This window comes from Patagioenas fasciata, chromosome 16, assembly GCF_037038585.1.
Source record: "Patagioenas fasciata isolate bPatFas1 chromosome 16, bPatFas1.hap1, whole genome shotgun sequence".
Classification (NCBI taxonomy): Eukaryota; Metazoa; Chordata; class Aves; order Columbiformes; family Columbidae; genus Patagioenas; species Patagioenas fasciata.
In genome coordinates this window covers 8,604,016-8,626,836 of record NC_092535.1, presented here as the reverse complement: position 1 = coordinate 8,626,836, position 22,821 = coordinate 8,604,016, and the positions used below count along the sequence as shown (strand labels likewise).

The 22,821-nt window shown below is 49.1% G+C and overlaps 1 protein-coding gene across 2 annotated transcripts in view; it reads right to left on the bottom strand.

Moving 5' to 3' along the window:
- The window catches only part of LAMA5 (laminin subunit alpha 5), an 89,324-nt gene that overhangs the window by 48,114 nt on the left and 18,389 nt on the right, over nt 1-22,821 (bottom strand). For both annotated transcript variants that reach the window (XM_071815414.1, XM_065849848.2), the window contains exon 3: nt 3,542-3,659. In XM_071815414.1, the coding sequence (XP_071671515.1) occupies nt 3,542-3,659 (118 nt within the window). The remainder of the gene's footprint in view (nt 1-3,541; nt 3,660-22,821) is intronic.

Sequence of the window (22,821 nt, the reverse complement as noted above, 5' to 3'; positions counted from 1 at the left end):
TTACTATATACAGCCTGCTTTGTATCGTTAACTCTGTCATTGTTAACATATACGTACTCCACCAAGGGAGGCAGTCACTATGAGAGTAATAGGCTAGATCAGAATATCCCACAAATCACCTCATTGTAGTGAATTAACTCAGAGATGGAAAGCGAGAATGGCCATTGTACCTCCCAAGAGCACCTGCAGAGAAATCCACCTCTCAATTTTGACATTAAACTCTCAGCTTAACCACCCTGAGCCCTAACCCTGGTCTGAATTTGTTGCTTTGCCAGCACTGGCTTTGCTACACCACGTCTGCTGAACTGAGGAAGGGCCGTTTGCTGCTAGAGCTCCCTCCCAATACAGGAGCTTGTACCATCACGTTCACATGGCTCTTCAACCTTTTGGGTAAGTCCTGAAAAGCGAGCCAGCACAGAGCCACACAATGGGAGCCACAAGCCACAGCCACCACTGCAGCACCTCCCAGCAGGCAGGGTGGACACACAGGTGTGGGGAGGGGGCTGGTGGTGTTTGGGAGAAGCAGAGCCTGTGGGACACCTTGCCCTGAGCTCTGCAATTGCTCTTAAACACACACTACAAAGCAGAAATGCCGCAGCTGCCCAGAACCGCTCCTTGGGGACAGCGATCAAGGGCTCCTGCCACTAAGTGGCAATGCAAGGCTGGCTAAAGCCAGGGAACAGGCACAGCCAGGCAGTCACACTGCTGGCCCTGGAACCTGCTTTGGGGACACTGCATGCCAAGGAGTCTCCAAAGCAGCTGTAGGAGCATCCTGGCTTCCCTGCACAGCCACTCCTGCAAGTCCAGCACCCTTGTCCCCAGGATGCCTGGCAGCCCTGTGCTGGCAGAGCCAACCAAACCACCGTGAACATTCTGAGGTAGTACAAGACGTGATTGTGCAGGGTGGTGAGCATTCACATCTACCCCTGTGAAAAACCTAGACAGTGCTGCTCTCTGGGGCTGTTGCCCCAGGGAAGAGCCTGGGACAAAGGCTGCTGTTCCCTCCCACTCCAATTCCACCTGCACCAGGAGCTCTCAGCAGTGTGCGCCAAAGCACACGTGCTCATGAGGGTGTTTCCATGGGGAGAAGTGGGAGTAAAAAGCAGCAAACACAACCCACTGCCCCTGCCCGCGCTGCTCAGCTCACACAAGGAGCCGATGGGGACACGTTAGCCTAATTTATGGGAATAATCCTGCAAAATCTGTTGCAATGTGCCCCCAGAAGGCATGTCCCCCACTCCACATGCTGCCCTGGTCAGCTAAGCCAGGCAGAAGGACCAGGACATGGGGAGCACAGAGAGATTCTGCCTCCCCTGCCTTCACCTTTGGCTTGCACCACCCACACCTCATCTCCAGCAACGTGGCCTCGCTCCATGAAACACTGTTTTGGCAACAGCAGGAGCTTGGCTGCATCCACAGGAAGATGATGTGGAAACATTTAACATCGTGTCTCTGGCCACAAAGCTTTTCTTCACCTGGTGCTTTTTTAAAGACCATTTATTCTGAAGCCCCAGGTGAGCAGCCGGTCACCACACTGATTTCCAGAGCACTGCCATGGCGGGGCATGGAGACAGGATGCTCGGCAAGAGCAGATACTCCGGAAAACCAAAAAACTCCTCTGGTTCTTGCAAATCTACACAACCATGTGAGAGAGCAGCTGAGCACTCTGAGCTAAAACAGAGCAACACATCAGCCATAAACCACAGCAATGTTTTAAGGAAACAACAGGCTGGGGAAACCTGCTTATGCTCTGTAAAGGACGGAGCCTTGTTCTGTGCTATGACTGCATTCCCCTCTGCAGCGACACTGCCCGGCACACCGAAACAAAACAGGATAATCCTGCACAACACGCTGAGCTGGGCAGGCAAGGATCCACGGGGCCGGATGGACAGCTGGGACCACGCATCTTTCATGTACAGTCCCCATTTGAAACGCTGCGTGGGGAACCCTTCATGCGGATAAACGCCACCGTAAATCCCTCCCCAGCACTCACACTTCTCCTCTGGTGGCCGAGGAACACGTGTTGTCTCCCAGCCGCGATGCACGGAGGATTTCCAGCGCCACGGTCCCTCAGCCTCTCGCCCCAGGGAGCACATTAACTGCACCGAAAGATGCTTTCCACAACACTCATTTCTTCCCTCCTCCCACAAAGCCAAGCCAAAAGCACTTCAGCAGCCTGGCTGGGGGATGCAGGGCAGCGTGGGGACCCGAACACATCCCACGATGAGCGAGGATACAGGGGCAGCGCTGAGCTGGTGGGGACGGTGTCACCCACAGCGAGGCTTGCTGGAGTCTCTGTGGAACACTTACATTTCTGTCAGCCGCCTTTAACCCTCTTGCTGAACTGACCACTGTTTTTATTAGACCACCTACAGAATTCCCCATGCTAAAAATAAATCTCCGCAAAGGACTTCTTGTGCTAGCGAATCTGGCAGGTTTTGGAGCAGCCACCTCTTTATTTCCATGGGAATTTTCCACTGGGTTGTGTCACTGCACGTCGCTTCTCAAGGGGGTTGGTAACAAGGTCTGATGTTGCAGGAGGGAAGAGGACTCCAGACATTGCCACTACATGCAAAGAACAAGCAAAAGGGGCAAGAGCTCCCTGCTCAGCCCCAGACCATGCAACAACGTGACCGTAACGGGCCCCAAGAGAGGCTTCAGAGCTGGAAGGGTAGTTCTCAGAGAAGATAAAAAAAAGCAAAGCAGGCAATTTGACAGCAGTAATTTCCCACTAGTACACAGCAGAGGGGAAACTATCTGCACTGGAGAGGAGCTACCATGCTAAGCAACATAGTGGGTAAAACATCTGCAGCTCTTTCTTGCAAAAAGGCCAGCAAAGCTAAAGCACGGGCTGACAGGTAAGCCAGAAATATGAGCCTTCAGGGGCAGCCCAGGGTGAGGCCTCGAGTGCTCCAAGGTCTTTCCTTGCCAGGTTTGAAGCTCTGGCTGTAGATCTCAACTCACATCTTCTCCCAATTAATGCTGTTGCTTCTGGGAGGGGATGGTGGTTAACAAGTTCCTTGGCATCTAGCTACCCCATAGACACTTTGGGAGAGGCTGTATCCCATCTCCAGTATCGGTAAGTGCAAGAGGATTGTTCCGCCACAAGATTTTTTCCATTACAGCAGCCACCTGGAAGCGAGCTGCTGGTTTGCTTCTGGAGAAGCTGAAATACGTCAGCCTGGATATGGTACAGGGCAGACTAACAAAGGAAAGCAGGGAGGAGATGATAAGTAATGTCATGTTGCAGACCTAGATCAGCAATGCCCAACTACCGACACTAGTGCCAGCTTCAGCATCCACATAGATTCGGGTGGACACCAACACTTTAAAAAATACAGTCCCAGAAAGCAAAACAGTCCTCCTGTCCTGAGGAGCACCACAACTTCACCCAGCTGCTCTGCTCCAAGCTTCAACTCTTGCAGCCTTATGGGGCAGAAGAAATGGAGAACACAAACCAAATCACAGCAAGGACACAGAAACAACACCAAACCCAGTCTCATACTTGCCTCCAGCTCTCTTGTAACACTGGAATACTTACAGGCAAAATACTGCCAGGGCTCGTAGGTAAGGCCAAAGTCAGTAGATCGCTCCAGCACCCAGAGGTCAGGACGAGGGGAATTCGCAAATTTGATCAGGACGTACGCCACATGGAAGAGCTGAAAGAAAGGAACACAGAGTTAGTTGGCTGCTCAAGGCATCATGAAAGCCAGGGAGAGCTTTGTGGGATCCAAACCGAATAAATGAGCTGGCACTTTGCAGATCCTCCTGCTCACAAGCAGCCCATGGAGCAAAATCCTCCGTATCTAAAAGGATGGTGATATGACACGGCTGCTGGAGAGAGCCAGATAGGGAGCTCAGCTGCCACCGGTCCGAATGCAAACAAAACGCAGACTTTGTGGCTACAGGCGGTACTCAGAGGTTGTGCTGGGCGACACCTTAGACTGAGCCTTGACCCAAGTAGGCGGCACTACAAACCAGCACCCCTGCCCTACCAAAGCCCTATCGAGGGAATCTCATCCTGGCCTGGCAAGGTAAAGGCTTGGTTCCCACCGCAATGTCTGCAAGGAGATCGGGAAAAGCTGCTATATGAAGCTTTTCTGGGGTACTTGGCTTTTGGGCTGTTCTTGGGGTAACAGGTAACAAACACCCTGGACTGCCAGCCTGGGTACACCCGACTGCACCTTGCATCTGTCACAAAATTATCATTTTTTTTTTTTCTAAAAAGCCCTCTACATGCAGCCCTGCTTCACCCACACAACCTGTGTTTTTAAACTGGTTGCAGAGAAGCCCCAGCACAGCTGCTCTTCCCCAGGTGCCACAGGGAGGGGAGAGCAGGAGACCCGCTTGGCTTCAGCACAGCTCCCATTTGTCTGGACACTGACGTGTACACACACACCCTTGCCAAGAATAAAATAAACCTACTCTTTTTAAAGAGCTAAAATATCAGTGCTAGAGAGAAACAAAAGCCCCAGCAGAATTTCCCTTCCCCGGCTGGCACAGGCTCGCTCCAAGAATCCCCACTCCATCATCCTGTCACAAAGTGATATTTAAAGGCAAATATAAGTTCTCTTATCAGAGAAAATTCCTAATGTCAAAAACAACCCAAAAGGGAGTTTAGTAGTTGAAAAGCAGAGATTTATAGCTCAGGAGTCTCTCCTGTATGAACATACACCCCCCAAAGACTAACAGGTAGCCAGAGGGACACCTCCGCAAGAGGAGGAAAAGGACGGCTCGGTGCCCATCACAGCCGTAATCAGCTGCAGGAGGTGCCCATCACAGCCTGCACCTCACCCTGCCCCAGCCACACACGGCATCAAGCTGCAGGGTGAGTATCAATAACAACATACCTCCAAAATAGCCCTGACAATCAATAGGAGACTTTTGAAGGGAAAACAGAGACGAGGATAAAGCGCTTGAATCTACCAAGTCATCCATAAAGTACGTGTCTTGCCACGGTCATTCGGACAAGGGGGCCGAGCGCTGTCGTGTGGGTACGGAGCAAGAGGACAGGGCAGCCCTGCGATTGGCACCGGCACAGCCTCCTCCTCGGGACACACACAAAAATGTCCTTAAGCTATATCAGAACTAAATCCAGCTAGGAAACCTGCCTGATCCTGAAGCACAACATTCCCCCCATCAAGGGGGAAATGGACATCCTTTTCAAGTTGCTAAAAACTGGGAAAAAACCAGACCTAAACGCTGCCTTAATTTCCCTCTGCAACCTACGTGTTGTCAAGGCTTACAAGAGCAAGCTTTTTGGGGAGGGCAGCATTTTCTGCCCCCTTATCCTCTCAGTACAGTTGCTATTTTCTAGTGAAGCCCAAGAGGCTTCAGCTCAGGCAGCTGCTTTCTCTGTAGGACCAGTTCTCACAGCTCCACATCTGCCTCTTGGCATGGGAACAGGGCTGAGCACCAGCCAGTGAACTTACACCTTTTCTCCACTGTAAATCCTCCTCCGACTTTATTCTACAGGGAATAAATTAACGCTTCTACTGGAATCTGGCATAGCCTCTAGCTGGACAAAATTCACTGCAGCTCCAGCGTACCTGCCTGTGTTCTGGTCTCTGTTACTGGGTCAGCCTCTGCTCCAAAGAAACAACCACAAACATATGATTAGAAATGTGAGGTATATCTGTCTTCTGCATTTATCTTTTTGCAAAGCCAGCTATGAGTTTATAGTCAGAAAATTCCGTGGAGTTTCTGGGGGTTCCTCCTTACTGTCCAGTTTCATGCTGGAAAGAAATGTTCCTAATTAAATGTCCTCGAGCCCAAACTCCTCGCACACTTCTAGCTCTCAGAAGTCCCCTGCAGAGGTTATGATCCAGTCAGAAATCAGTGCATGGTGAGAGTTGTTTTTTGCACAAACATTGAAATGATGCAAACACAAACCTGGGGCTCAGTGCTTTCTAAAGTCAAAACAACAGCTGAAAAAAGAGCTGATGCTTCTGGTTGCAAGCCCTGGAATAAGTGCTCCCGGGACAAGGGGCAGCAGGGTCAGGCAGTGCACAGGCTCGTAAGCCATACGAGCTCTCTCTAGCTGAAAGAAGCAGCAGTAGCTGTTTTTGGCACATTTTCAGTCCTCGGAGATGTGGGTTTGTGCGTACACACACACAGGGCACCAGGGAGAACTGTGCCCGTGTTCCTGGGAGCTCTCTGAAAGGCCAGTCCCAGCCGCAGTAGCAGGATTAAATACCCAAGACAAGGCTGGCATGCTAACTTTTTATCTTTTATTACTGCTTTTCCCAGAAAACATCCTCTCGGATCTTGTTGGATCAGTTGCAGTAACTCAGCTGAAGCCCAGTTCAAATATTCCTATCCTGCTCCTGCCCTCAAAGCCAAACACGATTCCCAACATGATTTCCAAACCCATCATTAGCCATGCTGTGTGCTGTCAGACTGCTGCTGAACTTCATCCCAGTCAGGACTGCAATTTTGGGACACAAAGAAGCCAGCCAATATTGCACACCCACTCCTCTCCAGCCTGTAAGGGTTCGGGTCATTCCTACACGGAGCACAGAAAATATTCTGGAGTCCGTGACCACAGTGAACCTGACCCTGGAACAGGACCTGCATCCTGGTATTCAGAGGGATTTTTGTCCAACTGCCTGCCCCTCCATCCAACATCCTTATCTTGTAGAATATCACAGCCTGCCGGAATAAATAAAGGCAGATTGCCTGCTTCAAGTGCATATGCTGAGAAAACTCAGAAATACGAAGATGGAGCAGTAGCTCTAAAAATGGAGCTGGCAGAGAAGGCAGACTTTTCATTCCATGTTTAGTTCTAGTACAGATCTGCCCAACTAATATCGCAAGAGAAATGGTCGGGTTTTTTTTTCCAAAGCCTTTATTTAGCTCCTATTAGCAATGAGATGAATAAAAACCTCTATGCTCCCAGCCTCTTAGGCAATTTTTTTTCCCTTCTCCATAGAGGAAGGAGGTGGAGCAGCAGCTTTGATGCACACCCTTGTCTCCATTGCTCTCAGCACCTCTGAAAGCACGCCAGGTACAACCCAACCTCCAACCAGCGCCTGGGATTTCATGAAATGAGTTTTCAGCCAGGAAATTCTGACAGGAGTCTTTTAATTAGCAACCAACTTTCTTTGAAAATAGTAACATCCCTATCTCCAGATGATGTTGCTGTTAGTGGTTTTGAAGCCTGTTTCCTTAGCAACAATCACTTGTGGCTGCCCCAGTGCCTGGAAGGATGGAGCAAGTCCCAGAGCCAGGAGAGGAAGATGGAGATGAGGGCATTTCCTCCATCTCCCACCCACTCCATCCTTTGGCACATTTGGATGATGGGCAGCTTCATCCAGCACCAGAATCACGTGAAAATATAATGCTGATTATTGCCCAGTGTGACAGTGCAAAGATTTGAAGAGTAAAACCAGGATCCAGAGAGGCAAGAGAAACTCAGCTGCTTTTGGAGCAGTATGTTCTGTCTGTCTGTCCATGTATCCTCCTGTGTGAGCAGCACACGATGGCAAACTTGCACATTCCTGCTCTATTCCCTCCCTCGAGACACTGATGTCAGTTTTCCAGCTCTGGGAGGCACATGTGGAAACAAGACAGCAAGCTGGACCCAGCCACATTTTGTGTTTCTTTGGTGAGGGATTTTTGGTGAAGTCTCCCTGATGTTCCTCCAAGGTGCCATAAAGCCATAGAGCAACAATGAATACGCAAAAATCAATCTTGAAAATGTTCTAATATTGGCAAATTGGTCCTCTAACAAAACGGCACAAGCAGGCTACGTTGGCTGGGAGCTACACGCAGCTCTGTTCCCAGCCCCGCAGTGCGCAGGGGTAGTTTATATAGCAAACCACTCTCTAATTTTCTGCAGGACAGATTTATTACCTTTGGCGTTAACTTATTAAAATAGCACCATGTAAAAACAAAGCAGTTCATCGCTTCCTAACCGCTGCTAAATATCCCCATGGAGCACGCCTGTGGATAGCATTACCAGCGCTGCCGTATTCCTGCTTGGGATTTCCTGGAAGGATCGGATGGGCCAGGCGAGCAGGTGTGCGGTTCAACAGTGCAGCACACGGCAATAAATCCCACTCTTCAGGGGCACACGAGGCCTCCTGGATGTGCACAGTGCGGACAGGAGCAGTGGCCAGCCCAAAGGACTCCAGCACACGCACAGCGGGCACCTGCGGCATTTCGGGGGACGCTGCACCCCAGTCTGGGTCACCGCACAGCAGGGAAAGCAGGAAAAATCCAGATGAAGCATTTCAGAACCACCGTGGAAGGTGTGTTGTGGTGAGAGGTTTCTTTGTGCGTTTTTTAATGTTTCCCCAGAGCTTTCAAAAGTGACCGATGCTTTTCTTTCCTCCCAAGCCCATTGATCCCCCAGGCACCGTCTTGGTCTGATGCTGCAGCCACGAGCCCACCTGGGAGACACGGCAGAGGCCAGAGACGGGATGGGGGTATCTGTCACAAACCCAAAACCAGAGGTCACCTCTGTCCCCAGCCCGAGCACCAGCTACCCTGGGCACAGTGAACACTTGTCAGGCTTCAAATACTCTGCAGCATTGGCACGACATCTGCTCTTCCCAGCAGTTGCAGAAGCTAAAACTAATAAGCAATCAAGCCTCTCTGAGCACCTTTTATCCCCACAAAAAAGTGTGTGGAAGGTGAAGAAGCCCTAGAAAGCCAAAGAGCTTCTGATTTGCTTTGAACTTTTCCAGGTCAGTGATCTGCCCCTGTCGCATCTTTTGCCTGTAATCATTTATTCTCACCGAAGCAATGGATTTACTCATTAACAGTCTGACTGTCCCCCGCTGAGCTCCTGCTGTCCCTACAGCACATTTATTTCTTCCTAGCCCAGAATCCTTTATTAAAGTCTCTCACATTTAGCTGCTGGTATGTGCCTATCTTTTATTTCCAAACACACAAGAACTTTTTCAACCCTTCTAGGCAGTAAACGAAAGGTGCTTCCCCTCCAAGCAGGCAAGGCTTTTGTGCAGTTCTTTTAATAAAATACTCAAATACCTGAGACCAAACAAACCCTGCACAATAAAAGCACAAAAGATGGTGTTTGAAAGACGGGTGGGTCCCAAAACACACATTTTGCCGGTTTCTCTCTTTTGCTCACAGCACCTCCTGTCTCATTCTCTCCTGGAAACCACAAATTCAGAACTACCAGCCACTGAAACCTGCTCAGTGCCATCACTAACAGCAACTCGGTGTTTTACAACGTTGTTTTCTAATCAGTGCCTGCTCCCATTCTAAGTGGCCCGGCTTAGGTAAACAGCTGATAGAGCATTTTCCACAAAGGATTTTTTCTGTTTTTTAAACACCACTGAGGAGGATTTGGCTCGTTGATTTGTTTCACACACAGCACTGCTTTATCTCCACAGCATCCTCCTGCGCCAGCGGTCCCTCTGCAGCCAGGGCCATACACCGCTCCTGCCAAAAACCCTTCAGGCACCAAATCTGTGGCCCCTGGCACAGGCAGGACAGAGCGGTGCCATCGCCCGTGGCTCGGCGAGCCTGCACAAGTGAAGATTTGGATTGCCAGGCTTTAGAAATGACCACCAAGACAGCAGCAAGAGTCCAAAACACAGAAGGTTCAGCTGGCTGGCGCTAAGGATGGGAGAGACACAGAGGAGTCTGGGCAGGACATGGGATTTGGGGAACACCCTGTTAAATGCGTGCCTGCCTGGAGCTGCAAACAGCAAATGTCACCTGGCTACATGTGCAGCGTTCAGGGGATGCTGACACAACAACCTGCACACACACTCGTGCTTCAAACCCAGCAAGTGGGTTCCCTTCTGAATTCAGAATCAGCCCAACAGCCACCCAAGTGTCACTTACTGGAGGCGTCACAGCAGAGCAAAACGCAGTCAGGGCAGAAGGGGATGGCTGGAATTCCTCGGGATGAGGCTTCAGTCACTTACAGATAAGGACTTCGCCCATACTAGGCTTTCACTGTGCATTAGGAGATAACCTGCACTTGGCTGCGATGGCCTTTGCACCTTCTATGTTGCTGGGAAAAGTGTAAAGTAACCCCTTAGAGACAAGAGTTAAATATTTGTCTTTCAGCCCAAACTTGAACGAGCATGCCCCTAGGGAAGGGCTAAGTGGGCCCTATACTCAGGATTTCACATTCTCAGATATTTACCTTTGAGGTGTCAATTATCTTTGACTGTTAAATGCTCCCAGGAGGCTTCTGGGAACTTTTTTGGGAGTCGGGTTTTCTGGGAAAATATCTGCATTGTAATTAAGTCACCGGCAGGATTAGCAGCAGTTCATACCAGCATCTTCCTCACAGTGAAAGATGGTATTACTTACAAAGAGGGGTAAGAAAAAAAGTGGCTTGAAGAAGAAAAATGGAAAATTACTATTAATCTCAGGGCTCACAGAGGCACAAGGAGCACAAGGGGTCGGCATTGATGGCCCCACCGTGAAGTAACATGTGCTTGTGCCGTGTTATCTGGCGGGCAGAAGCAGCCAAATTGCCCGCAAGTATCATGTAGATAGGTGAGCAATGAGCAGATGCCCCAGAAAGACTTGGTGTTCTAGAGGAATTTAACTGGAAGTCACTCAAATCCAGAGAGATTAATAAATCCAGCCACCTACACAATGATGGCTTTGAGCAGAAAAAAATTCCACATTGTTCTTTGGGTCGATTTTCAAAGTCCCTTGGTGCATTGCCTTAATTCTCCTCCCTTGAACTATCGGGAGTTTGTGACTAATTTTAGTAAAATGACAACAATACCAGCAAAAACTCTAGTGATCCCAAAACATACAGAAAAATGTGCTTTTCTATAAATAGCTAGCAGGAACTCCCTGAATTTTCTAATGCTAACTGGTGTGCTTGCATCCTAAATCTGAAATTGTTGAGAAAAAGCATGACTTGAGGGATGCAATCTGACAGCAGTTATTCGAGACAGCAAGCAGCAGCAGCCTCTTCAGGGAGCTACCACTTGTCACATAAGTGGAGTTTTTTTCTGGTAACTAATGGGAAAGAACTGACTCAGTTTTTAATGCCAGCTAGACTTCGAGAGGATAATGGAAGAAAAAATCTCCTTGGAGTGCCTCACCCTACCATGGCAAATTTTATTAATAGACAATTAATATGCATTAATAGACAATGAGCACATCTCTGATCTGGAAGGACGTGGCTCGGTGTCTCCCAGTGAGCTCCAGCATGGCACTGGCTCTGCAAATCAACCTTTTAAGTCCACATCACTCTGCATCCATCTGGGTTGACAAGGACAACGTCCCTCAAGAGCAACTCACCCCAACGCCACCTTTGCTCAGGGAACACCGATATTTCAATAACATCAATATGTTGCTTTGTGAAGGAAGACTCAAACAATGTACAATACACATGTATGAAGGAGAGGATGGCCCTACCTGGTACCTCCTTTTATCAACATGCAGCCCAACCAGGCAGAAATTATGACCTTGAGCGCAAGGAAAAGAAAGGATACCATTAAAAGACTATGTTCATCCCTCTACCAGCCAAGGACAACACAACCACAAAAGGATTTCACCAAGAGATTACCAGGGCTTAGTGATGTTCCCAATCTTTCTCATTCCCTCTGAGTATAATTTAACAACTCTTGGTTAACTCAGTTAACTTGGTTAACTGTTCACCCAGCTGCATGCGTGCTGAGATGCAGCGAATAAAGCCATCCACAGTCACAGATTGTCCGCTTTTAAAACATACAGAAGGAATCCGTGACGTTGGCAGCAATCGTGACAAAAACAAGCCATTAAGACATGGCACATTCCAGCCCCAGATGTATGGGCACAGCTGTCAGAAAGCGCAGATCCACGGGACAGCTCTGCAGAGCTCAAATCTCCGGGGTACTCGGGTCCTCCGGGCTGTGCCCACACTGCAGCCAGTGACCCTTGCTGGGAGGAGATGGGGACAGCAGAGGGACACTTCTGATCCCCGCTCTCACAAACCACCACCAGTTCAGGCAGGCACAGAGTCTGCAAGATGCAAAGTGTTCATATCCTAATAAATAAAAGTTGAGGTAAAGCTTCGATGGATTCGTGAGCAGAGCTGCCCCCCCTCACCCAAGGGCTCCCACACAAGCAGGCAGGAATTTCAGCACGCGCTGGGCCAAAATTCTGCAACTTCCTCCAAACAGCAAACAGCTCCTCACTAAGAAATCTGGTCTGACCTTTCATATCGCTTCATTCCTCCTGCTCCACAATTAAAAAGCAACAGCAGCACAGCGCGTCCATCAATTGTTGCACAATTTCTGTACAGAAACAGCACAGGGCACTTGGGAACAGCTCAAAGCACTGAAGTAAATCAGTGTGGCACAGTATGTGGCACCTACATCACACTGCTGATGTCTAAGCTCAGCGAACACCATGTATGGTTAAACAACACCCCAATGAAGACAGGGTCCCTACCAGTGCAGTAGCCCTGATGGCATTTCAAGCTAAGCAAAGGTGGCACAGCCCGAACAGAGAGCCTGCCTGGTTCTCAGTTCGGGTCCAAACTGCACAAGAAGGTACACAGCCCAAGCTCGTTCTCAAGCTCCTATGAAATGTAACACTCAGCAATTTTCAAAACCATCCTTCAAGAAAGGATTTTGGTATGAAAGTGTCTTAAATCCTCTGGAGCCAGCGCGACCCTGCAGCCAGCTCCTGTAGCTCACTGTATCTCTCCATCATCACTCTGCCTTCAACACCTCTCAAACCCAGGCAGTCGGAGAAAGGAACCCATGATGCAGATGGGCAGAAGACCTCTCTCCATTGCATTAACAAATCCCTCATGATATAACACCAACTTCCCAATGAGCTGGGCTGCGAGTGTGGAAAATCAGGGCAAAATGCATGGGGATTAATTTCTCCTCTTTGTAGAAGTGTCAGACATCACAAGACGGATTTGTGGAACAAGAATGCAGGGGAGGAAGAGCTGAGAAGGGTACGTGAGAGGTCTTGTGGTTTAGACCAGGTGTAACGCAAAATCCTTCAAATGGACTAAGATTAAAAAATATAAATTCAGTGAAGTAATATACGTAGTGTCATTCATACAGGTCTGAACATAATGAACTTGTATCTAACAAGTGGTCCAAGTTAAATTAGAAGCTGTTTCAGGTACATCACAAGCGAAGCTGCTCTGCACAACCAGCTGGTGAGAAAAGTAACCGTCCTGACTGGCAAGAAATTTACATTTCCTTGAACTTTCCAGTCTGCCAGCTCACCCGGATTCTCTAAAGTGCATTATCTCTGTTTGCAGGGCTTACTCCAGCCTTTTATTGTCGTCTTATCTCCAGCCTCTTCCTGCCACAGCTTCAAACATTTAACATCACAGAACAATATGAATGAGCTAAAAAAAAAAAATACATACATACATATATACATATATATATACACACACACCAGTCCAACTTCCCTGGCAACCTGGCTATCCAGCTCACTGCAGAGGTAGGATAGGATCTGCATGCAGAGATGATGAGAAGCAATCTCCCCTGGCTGAAAAGGACAGGATAACTACAAAATTCGCTGTGCCTTGAGCACAGCTTGGTAAAGCGCTGGTCAAACCAGACACACTTATCTGAGCCCACCACTAATGTAAATTTCAACAGCATCCACTGGGTCAAGGGCAGGAGAAAGGGCAAACACATCCGGTTACATTTGTGCCAGGACCACAAAACATGGTCCATTCTTGGTTATGATGGACTGATTAAGCAGCCTATCTGCAATACAGGATGCAACCCTTTTAGGGCAACAACCACGTAGCCATTGATTTATGCAGTTGTACTTGTGAGGGTGCACTGAAAAGTGCTCCCGGGCAGGTGGAGAAAACAACCTTCTCTGGCTGAGGACATCACGTCCCAAAAAAGACTTTTGCTATGGACAACACGCATTCATGACTACTGGGAGAAATCCCCATGCCTGTCAGACCAGCAAGAGGGATCCCAGGCAGTCCTCTCCCTCGATAGCACAGCAGGATGCACACGTCTGTGGGCTGCAGGCAGCACTGATGAGATGCCTCAAAAGGCACCCGAGCTGCCCCGCTCACCAATGTGCAGGACAAGCTCTGCAGCTCTTCTTCTCTGCCAGTTTAAACACAAACCAACAAACAAACAGAGAAAAAGCCTCAAACTCCCTGGTCCCCACACATCCCACGGCTCATGAGTCATGGCCACAACCAGAACCCAGCCAGCCGCTATGGGATTTTTGTGCAGCCTCTATCTGCCCAGGAAGAACACGGTTATGACACCAGAGGCTCCATTCGAGACAAACGTAATCTCCTAAGATAAGGCTTGTCTGCGGTGAAAGGAAATTGGCTGCTTTGTTTCAAACCAGACCTCCATTTCAAGTACCTTTTTGCATACGCTTGCATCTCCTCCGCTGAGCTGCTCAGCACTGGGGATGGTGCAACAGCAGAGCCCGAAAATAAATCACTGCAGGGGCTTCCCGCCAGCACAGCCGGCGGCGGGAGGGCCGCGCTTCTGTGAACCAGCCCTCCCTGGGACCGACTTAATTGGACCTTTTAGACTCGCTTCACATTTCCAAGAGGCCACCGTGCCCCATCGCTGTTTGCTCATTGCAGATGCAAACTCAGGAGTTGTATCCATCAAAGCCTGATGGTAATGAAGACCAGGAAGCAATTAGCAACTCCCCAACTGTCTCATCGGGGGTTTCTGAAACCTGGATGTGCTGCAGGGTGTTCACCTACCCTGGCTACGCTGCAAGTCTCTCACAAAGCAGCTTTGAGGTCATCCAGGCTATTCAAGTTTTGTGTTATTTTTAGGTCTCCAAATTATGTGGGGATATCCGGGAAGACTTCACAGATCCAGTCCAGTTCCCACAGAGTTCAAGACCAAATTGCTCACAAACTCATTTTATCCTCAAGGGTTTTTTCTTAATGTTTGGCTTATGCCCTCTTGCTTCTATTGGTATTTTAATTCTTTAAAATACACAAACAAACACCACACACACCCCACAACAACAAAAACTTGAAAACTTACTAAACATTTTTTAAAGGGAAAAATATTCTGAACTCTTTCTGGGTGAAACAGATATTTTGAAGCATTTCCCACATTGGAAATGAAGGTCTAGAGTATCTGAAAAGACCATTCACATCCTGCCTCTCCGATTCTCTTTGGGCTGTTACCACAGAAAACAAAGGAGAGACAAAAAGGATGAAGACATCCTTCTCTTTCAGTCACCTCATCTCTCAGTTGGGGCTTATGCTGGCTCATTCTCTTTGAATTTCAATCAGCCCATAGCAAAATTTTCAGTCTTTTTTTTCCTCTCACACCACAGGTTTTCATCTACAGCATCAGCCACTGCTGTTGTGCTCCAAGGGCTTGTTCACGGATGTACCCTGATTACAACACCACCTTCATGGCTGACAGCTCTCTCTCCATCTTCCCAAGAAGATGCCCTCAGAACCAGACACTGCCTTTGCAACCCCCTGTGTCATCACCTCTGTGGAGCCCCAGCTGGATGCAGCAACTACAGACAGCAACTCTTACAGATGCCCAAATTTATCTCCTCTAACTCCACACACCTCCTTCACCAAAGAGGGAAATTATGGGCCAAACTTCAGCAACTTAATTATCTAAGGTCAGCTGGAATATGCACAAGGTGGTGCCCTGCAACCCTCCTATTTGTGGACGTGCCCCGGCCAAGATCACCAAAAGCACACAAGCTGGAGCATCCTTGCTATGAGCAAAGCCAACACTGGCAGAGGAGAAAATGCTCCAGGAAGCTGGAATTCACCCCTCCTCCTCTTAATCCAAAATAGCCCCACTGCCGGCTCATCGGGCTCACTTCAGGACTCAACTGCTCTGGGGTCAGATGAGGAGAAAGGAGCTGTAGGCTGGAGATGTGCTGTGAAGACAGCAGCGTGTTTGCTGAAAGTAGCAGCGCTGAAGGATTGATAACAATTTCTGCCTTTTTAAAAGAAAATAATTTTTTTTTTTTTTAATTAATGCAAAGCTGCCTGAAGGCAGAACCAGACACCTGGTTATTGAATCTATACCCAAATAAAGTGACTGTGCACAGCCTGGGGACAGCTGGTGTATGAAGGCAAGACCACAGCAACTCCCCGTCGGTTCATGGCGCTGGCGTTCGCTCCCCACCGCAGCCGGCCCGGTTTGCTGCACGCTGCTGGGCGGAAAACAAATGATACTAACTCACTTGTCTACAGCATCGTACGTTTTGAAATATCTATCGCCACCCCAATCGGAAGAAAGAAACATTTATCTCTTGGACATAATGAAGAACACATTTCCAGTACTGAACAGCTGGGAGCTGGAAAGGTGGCCAAAGAAAATCCCTAACTATTTTTTTCTTTTTCCTTTAAAGTAAGCATCTGGAAAACTCATTTCTGGGGAAGAGGAACCCTCCCAAACCAACCCAGGGAAAAAGTCAATTAAAATCTCAATTAAACTCTCAATTAAACTTGGTCACAATTCACAGGCAGAAGCTGATAAGATCTTATCATGAGTGTAACATCAACGTGTTTTCTGTCCTCTACTCCAGTCAGATGAAAAGAGGCTGATTTTATTTAATCAAATGCAGCAACTCCCCCAGGCAGAGATTTTTCAGTATGGTTTCGATCAGCCATTGAAATATCAGGGAATTCTTTAATCCCCAGCCCAGATCTCTTCAGCTGGTACACTCTGGGCAATGCTAACAAGTTCCTGCCCCCCAGGATGGCAAATGAGCCCCCTCAGCTTCAGCTGGCCCTGGGAACAGCTCCTCCAGCCCAGGTTCGCATGAATGTAGCAGAGACAATAACAACAAGCACACATGCTTGCAAACAAAATACTGTTTTTTCCAGGTCAGACCCCCACAGTAACCCATCCAAATGACCAGGGAACCCCCACATTCCTTTCCTTCTGCTGTTACACCATCTCTCTCTGCACCTCCAGTGTACCCCAAGGTCTGGAACCAGTCATTGATTAAACATCAGAGTAGCGAGAGGTATCAGGGCTACACACTATGTGCTGACACAGGTCCATGCCCTTCATCACGTCTAAATGACAACAACTTCAAGCTGCTCCCAGGCTGCCCAAACCTTTCTCCACTCAAGGCACAACCCTAAGGGAGGCTACGGCGGATCCTGCTGGACAGTGCTCCCCGGGATGGCGCTTCTTGCCCCCGTATCCCAGGAAAGCCCCACCACACACAGCAATTGCTGTTCCCAGAAGCACGAGCAGCTGACGAGAACAGAAATGCTCGGCTTCGGACGGGCCGTCTGGGAAAATGTTTCTCTTCTAAATTTCATGACAGGTTCAAATTCTTTCAGAGGGAGGACTAACTTAGGGTTGTTTTTAAGTACGTGCTGTGTTATTGTAACTAGTAACAGGAAATTAATGGCTTGCTCTGTGGTGAGACAGAAGGCAGTCCCTCTGGGGTGGGCTGCCGACCATCCCCACCGTGGTCGTGTCCTGCCTGCTGGCTGTGTAGTGGGGTCTGCTGAAGTCACCAGACACCTCTCAAAGGACCAGCAGCACATAGATATGAAGAGGGAAGACACAATCCAGAGCCAAAGCCTCTCCATACGCCCCATCTGACACGCTGCCTCCCACAGCTGTGGGGCAACCAAAGCCTAAACCCTTTGTCTGGTTCTGCTTATGTACCCAGGACACTAAAGACATATCCAAAATGAAGTGTGCCACCTCCCCTGCCTTGGGGATAGGCAAAGAGACTACCCCCTCCCTTACCCTGGCTGCCACTCACCAGCCACTGGGAGAAAAGCTGCTTCTGGCAAACGCAAGAGGTTTCTTTTTGAGAAACAGAATTAGCTCACACTGTTCTCTAGCATTCAGTTATCTATCTCAGCAGGCAATCAGGCTTTGCCAGAACAAACAGGACATCAAATAAACAACGCATTAAGACGAAGCACACTGCGGACACGTGCGGTCACTCTGGTCTCGAGCCCCAGCAGCTCCCGTGGCTCAGACATCTGCAGCTGCTTTGCTCTGCGCTTCCCCGACCTGCCACGGGGCTGCCTTGGGGACACTTCGCTGCAGAAGGCGGTTCTTGCTGCTGACAGACAATCCCAGTTCAAAGGCAAGAGCTTCACTGAGGACTGACGCTTTCAACACACCTCCAGCTACGCGGGTCAGAAAGGTATCAGCACACGAAGAGGCCAACTGCAAGTCACATCACTCCTGTAAGCGCTTCTGCTCAGGCAGCACCAAGTCAGAGGCAGCACTAACCCACCTGCTCAGTTTTAATATCGAATCTCTGGTCGATGAGACACGCACGGCCCCGGCAGCCAGGGACAGGAGGAAGAGGTGCAGTTCAAAACTTCTCAAAGTGTGTTTCGGGTCGTGCTTCTGACCTAGTTTCAAATCCGGGTGGTTTCTATTTGGGGGAGCTGTGCTGCGGCACCTGCCACCCCTCTCCCTTTCAGCAACCCAAGCCAGGGCCGCTACGCCATGAATGCGCTCACATCCCGTCCTGGCACTGGGGACACCACGACACGTGGGCAGGGACACTGAACCGCTCCAGGCCTCACTGCTGATGTCAGACACATTCATTGGGACGTGGGGAAAATAAATCCCAAAGCCTTTCCAACACCGGCACCGAAGGCAGCGTCCCAGTCTGCACCGCAGCCATCTCATGTTTCCTCCTTCCTGGTGCTGTAGGTACCTGAAAACTGATCACTCCCTTCACTGCAGAAATCCCAGCGCTTATTCCCACTCCCTGCCCAGAAAAAAGCATCACCGGAGGATTTACTACCCCTCAATGCAAGAAAAACAGCATAATTCCAGTACTAGTTGCAGATAAAGTGTAAGTGTGGGATTACAAACTCAGCACACCCTGAGCACCAGGTATGTCCTCACTGGAGAAGGTGGGACCACCAGCACCGGGCACAGGTGCCAGGCACCAGGGTTTGCTCTGCCGTTGGGGCAGGGACACAGAAAGGGCCAGTGAAAGGGGCACTGGGGCCAGTGAAAGGGGCAGCAGGGCCAGCTGCACACAGGGAGGTGCACACTGTCTGCACTGCTGCTCATCGCTGCCTGCATCTCCACGGCTCCCCCAAGCCACAGAGAAGAACAAAGGACATGAGGCTGTTACCTAGTAAGTGGCAGTGGTGTTGCCATAGCGCATCACCCTGCTATGAGGTTAACAAGAAGCCTCGAACGATCTGATGTGGATATCCCAAAACACTTTTAGAGCAGCTGCTGAGAGCAGCCATTTAACTTCTGTCCTTTGCTGAACCCTCACAATTTTTCTAGAGGCAGGGACCTTGTGAGTGCAGTTCAGCATTGAACACAGCGCTGTGTATAACACTGATATAAACACAACCGGGTCAGTAACAAGAGGCTGTAGGGATGAAGCTGTATCCCTCAGCAGGATACACGCTAACCTGAGTGGGTTTGGCTCATGAGCTGTTAGATAGCTGTACTTGACAGACCAAGGTTCTGTTCCCAAGGGGAGATTTATAAATATTTTCCAGGATAAACATTTGTAAATAGCGTCTTTCAATTTGTCTGTGAGCAGATTCTTGTCTTCCTGTTTTCAAAGACAGTCATCATCTTCAAAGGAGGGAAAGCAAAGCCATTCATGCAAACATGGTAGCTACAGGCAATCCACACTGTCTGGTCCTCATGTCCAAAGCTGTCGTGGGGTGTCTGTGCTAGATGGTGCGTCACCAGGCGCAGCCACAGCCTCCCCTGCGATGCCTCCCAGCGCTGTTCCCAGGCGCAGGGTACATCACCCAGAAATCCGATCTGCCCGGGGAAACGCGATCGCCCCGATGCCTCTGCTGCTGAGGGACAGGGGTCACATTCTGCTAAGATCACAGCAAAGCAAACTGGCATCTGACTCCAAGCCTCACGGTTCATGAAATCAATATACGGGCCGCGGGAGTCATTTCACCTCCTCTGCTCTTTGAAGAGCTCCCTCCCTTCCCCCTCTGCTGGCCATGAAACCAGACTCTGGGTGGTCCCTTCCAAGACTGTAAATTGGCTTGTTGAAAGCCTTAGCAAAAGAGAGGTCAGACGCCTTATACACCAAGCAAAACCAATAGTGCTATGCAATATTTGCACATTATTCAAAGGATATGCACATCCACACAGCTGCTTGGACCACAGGAGGCATCATACCGCATGCAGATGCACCCATGTTGCACAGGTTTCCCCTGAAACAGTACCTGAAGATGCAACTCTTAGTCATGCCCCAAACCTTCGTCTCTGGCTACAGAATGGGGTAAAGGTGGTGTGAGCTGTGGAGTTGCTGCCCTTCACTGTGGATGGCAAACCCCCTCATGAAAACAAACCTGTTGGGAAGCAGGTGCTCCCCAGCTCAAAGGGTCAACAAGCAAGATATCCTTGCAAAGAGGAGCCATAAAACCCCCAGTCTTTTCTGCAGGTTGAACCATGAGAGGGCAAGAGCATAAGCAATTTTCAGGACTTCACAGCATCCTTATTCTGATGGTTCAAAAGAAGGACAAGGCAGGGACAAGGGCACAGAGCGCAGAGACAAGATCACACAGACACTTGACTGCGACTGTCAAGCCAGTTTTCAGCCTCTTTCCATAAGCCAACATCCATTTGAGAAACTGCAACTTCGTGCTACATGAACATGCTGCAAATCCTACAGACTCAGACCCTAAAAACCAAAAAGAATTGTCTTGCAGAAACCTCAATTGCCCAGCAATTTGGAAAAACCCAACTGTCCTACAGGTGCTCCTTGTTGCTCTCAGCCTTGTCCATTGCTGTAGGCCACACAGCATCACTGCAGAGCAAACAGGCATTTACAGCTTGCTCAGCCCCTCCTGCTTCCCTGCTCCCACTGCCCAGCCCCGGGAAGGAACAGAGATAAGGGGAGTGCTACAGAAAACACCAGGGCTTAAGAAAGACGTGATTTAGTGCAGATAAAAGGTCTGGGCGTGTAGGCACACACCACTGAAAGAAAGACCACTGCTGAAAGAAGAAAGGGCATGTGCGATGGCATGCGTCCAGGGTGGGGGCACAGCACAGGTATGCCATTTACTGGGGAGGTTATAAACAAGTTTTTAAGCAACAGCTCTACTGTCATTCTCACAGCACCACAGCCTGATGAAATATGTCCAACTGGACGTACTTCATGGAAAGGTTTCCCTGCAGATGGCTCATGGATGTCAGAGCAGTCCAGCAAGTGCAGAGAGGGGCCCACACCTCAAGTGAGCACCCAGTTCCTCTGCCCCACAGCCTGGGGTAACCACTCGAGCATTTCAGGCAAAAAGCAGCAAAGAGGGAAGCAAACCCATGTGGGTCTTGCCTACAGGACCCATCCACCCTCCCTGGAAGCAGACCTGCTCTGCTGGGCAGGCTGCAGCCCCTGCCTGCACCCCGGTTTGGGCGAGCAGCACATGCTGGAGAAGGCTGGATTTCCAGCTGCATTTCTCAGCACCCAAAGCTCATATCTGCTCTTTGTTCACATTAAAGGTAACACACAACTGACTCGTGGTTTCTTTGCATAGCCCGATCACCTCCAGGGAACAGTTTTCAGTCCTTGTGCTCGTGGTGTGAATTTAAGCCACACTCCAGATCATAAGCACTGTAGTAGAGATTGGGTGCTGGGCTGGAGGAAAAACAGCACTGGTGTAAAACAAGAGGGTGTAGAGCAGCATCCTCCTCTGCCTTGGGCTGATGGTGTTAGGAACACAGCCTTGCCAAAAGCTCCCGGCACGCTGTTCTAACAGCTGCACAGACCTGGTACCAAAGTTGTCTGAGGTAACCTGGCTCACTGGCTGAAGAAGGTTGACAGCAAAGTGGTGGGGGAAGAAAATAAGAAATTAATTAGATAGAAAAATCACATCTCAAAACAACACAGGATTTGCTGTCTCAAGCAGCAATTCCATCTCTGCACCAAGCTCAGAGAGCCTGCTAGAAATGAACCTGCAATGACTGGGGCTCTGCAAAGCCCAAACCAGCTCCAGCCTCCTACCCAGTAAATCTGAACTAAGCATTTCAGCTGCCAGCCCCAGGGATAATGTAAGCCAGGAATAATATTTCAGTGTAGCACTTACTCCAAGCACACAATTCCCCATGCTCCTTAATAAGGCATATTAATTTTTCACACTGTTAAGGGGAAAAGCAAACAGCTTAGACATTTCTGTTCCTACATTAGGCTCTCAAGCACATTTGCTGCATATCTTATCAGCACAGTTCTAGCAGCCTTTCTAAGCTGTTTCAAGACTTTGGCCTTCAGAAACCTGGAGAGGGGGGATGGAAAAACCCACTATTCATACTTACCAAAGCATAGCACATTTTGAAGAGGGCATTCCTGCCATCCAGAGCAAACAAACGTTCCCAACTGTACATTCCATGAGTTACATTACAGCAAGTAATATCAATCCAGGTTCACTGTACAAGACAATTTAAACATTCTTAAGAGTTTCCGGGCCAGTTTGCAATTGAAATGGAGAAGTCAGACAAAAGAATACTTGTCTCTGCTTTAGGTGGCCTGCAGGATGGTTTACACCCAGAGTTTTACAAGCACCACTACGTCAGCTAGGACCCCAAGCTTGTTGGGACGGGTTCTCCAAGGCATGCTAAGGGCTGTACAAATCCAGGACCTGCTCCGTGACCAGACATTCTCAACCCTGCAGTACTAAAAATAAGAAAAATTACTATAAAAGAGCTATAGTAGGACCCTTTTCAGTACTGACAAGGCCATGCTGATTTGCTAAGTTTATTCAGGAAGCCCTTGGCCAAAGCATGGGCTAAAAAAAGAAACACTCAAGTCCCTTTCCATAGGACACAAATGGGATTTTGTGCTTTAGGCACTGGATGAGACTTGAAACAGCTCTGGCTCTTTCTGTGGCCAACAGTGAATTAGACGACTGTGAAGTTCCCAGAACTTTTTAGGGGTCCTGGGGTGGCAATG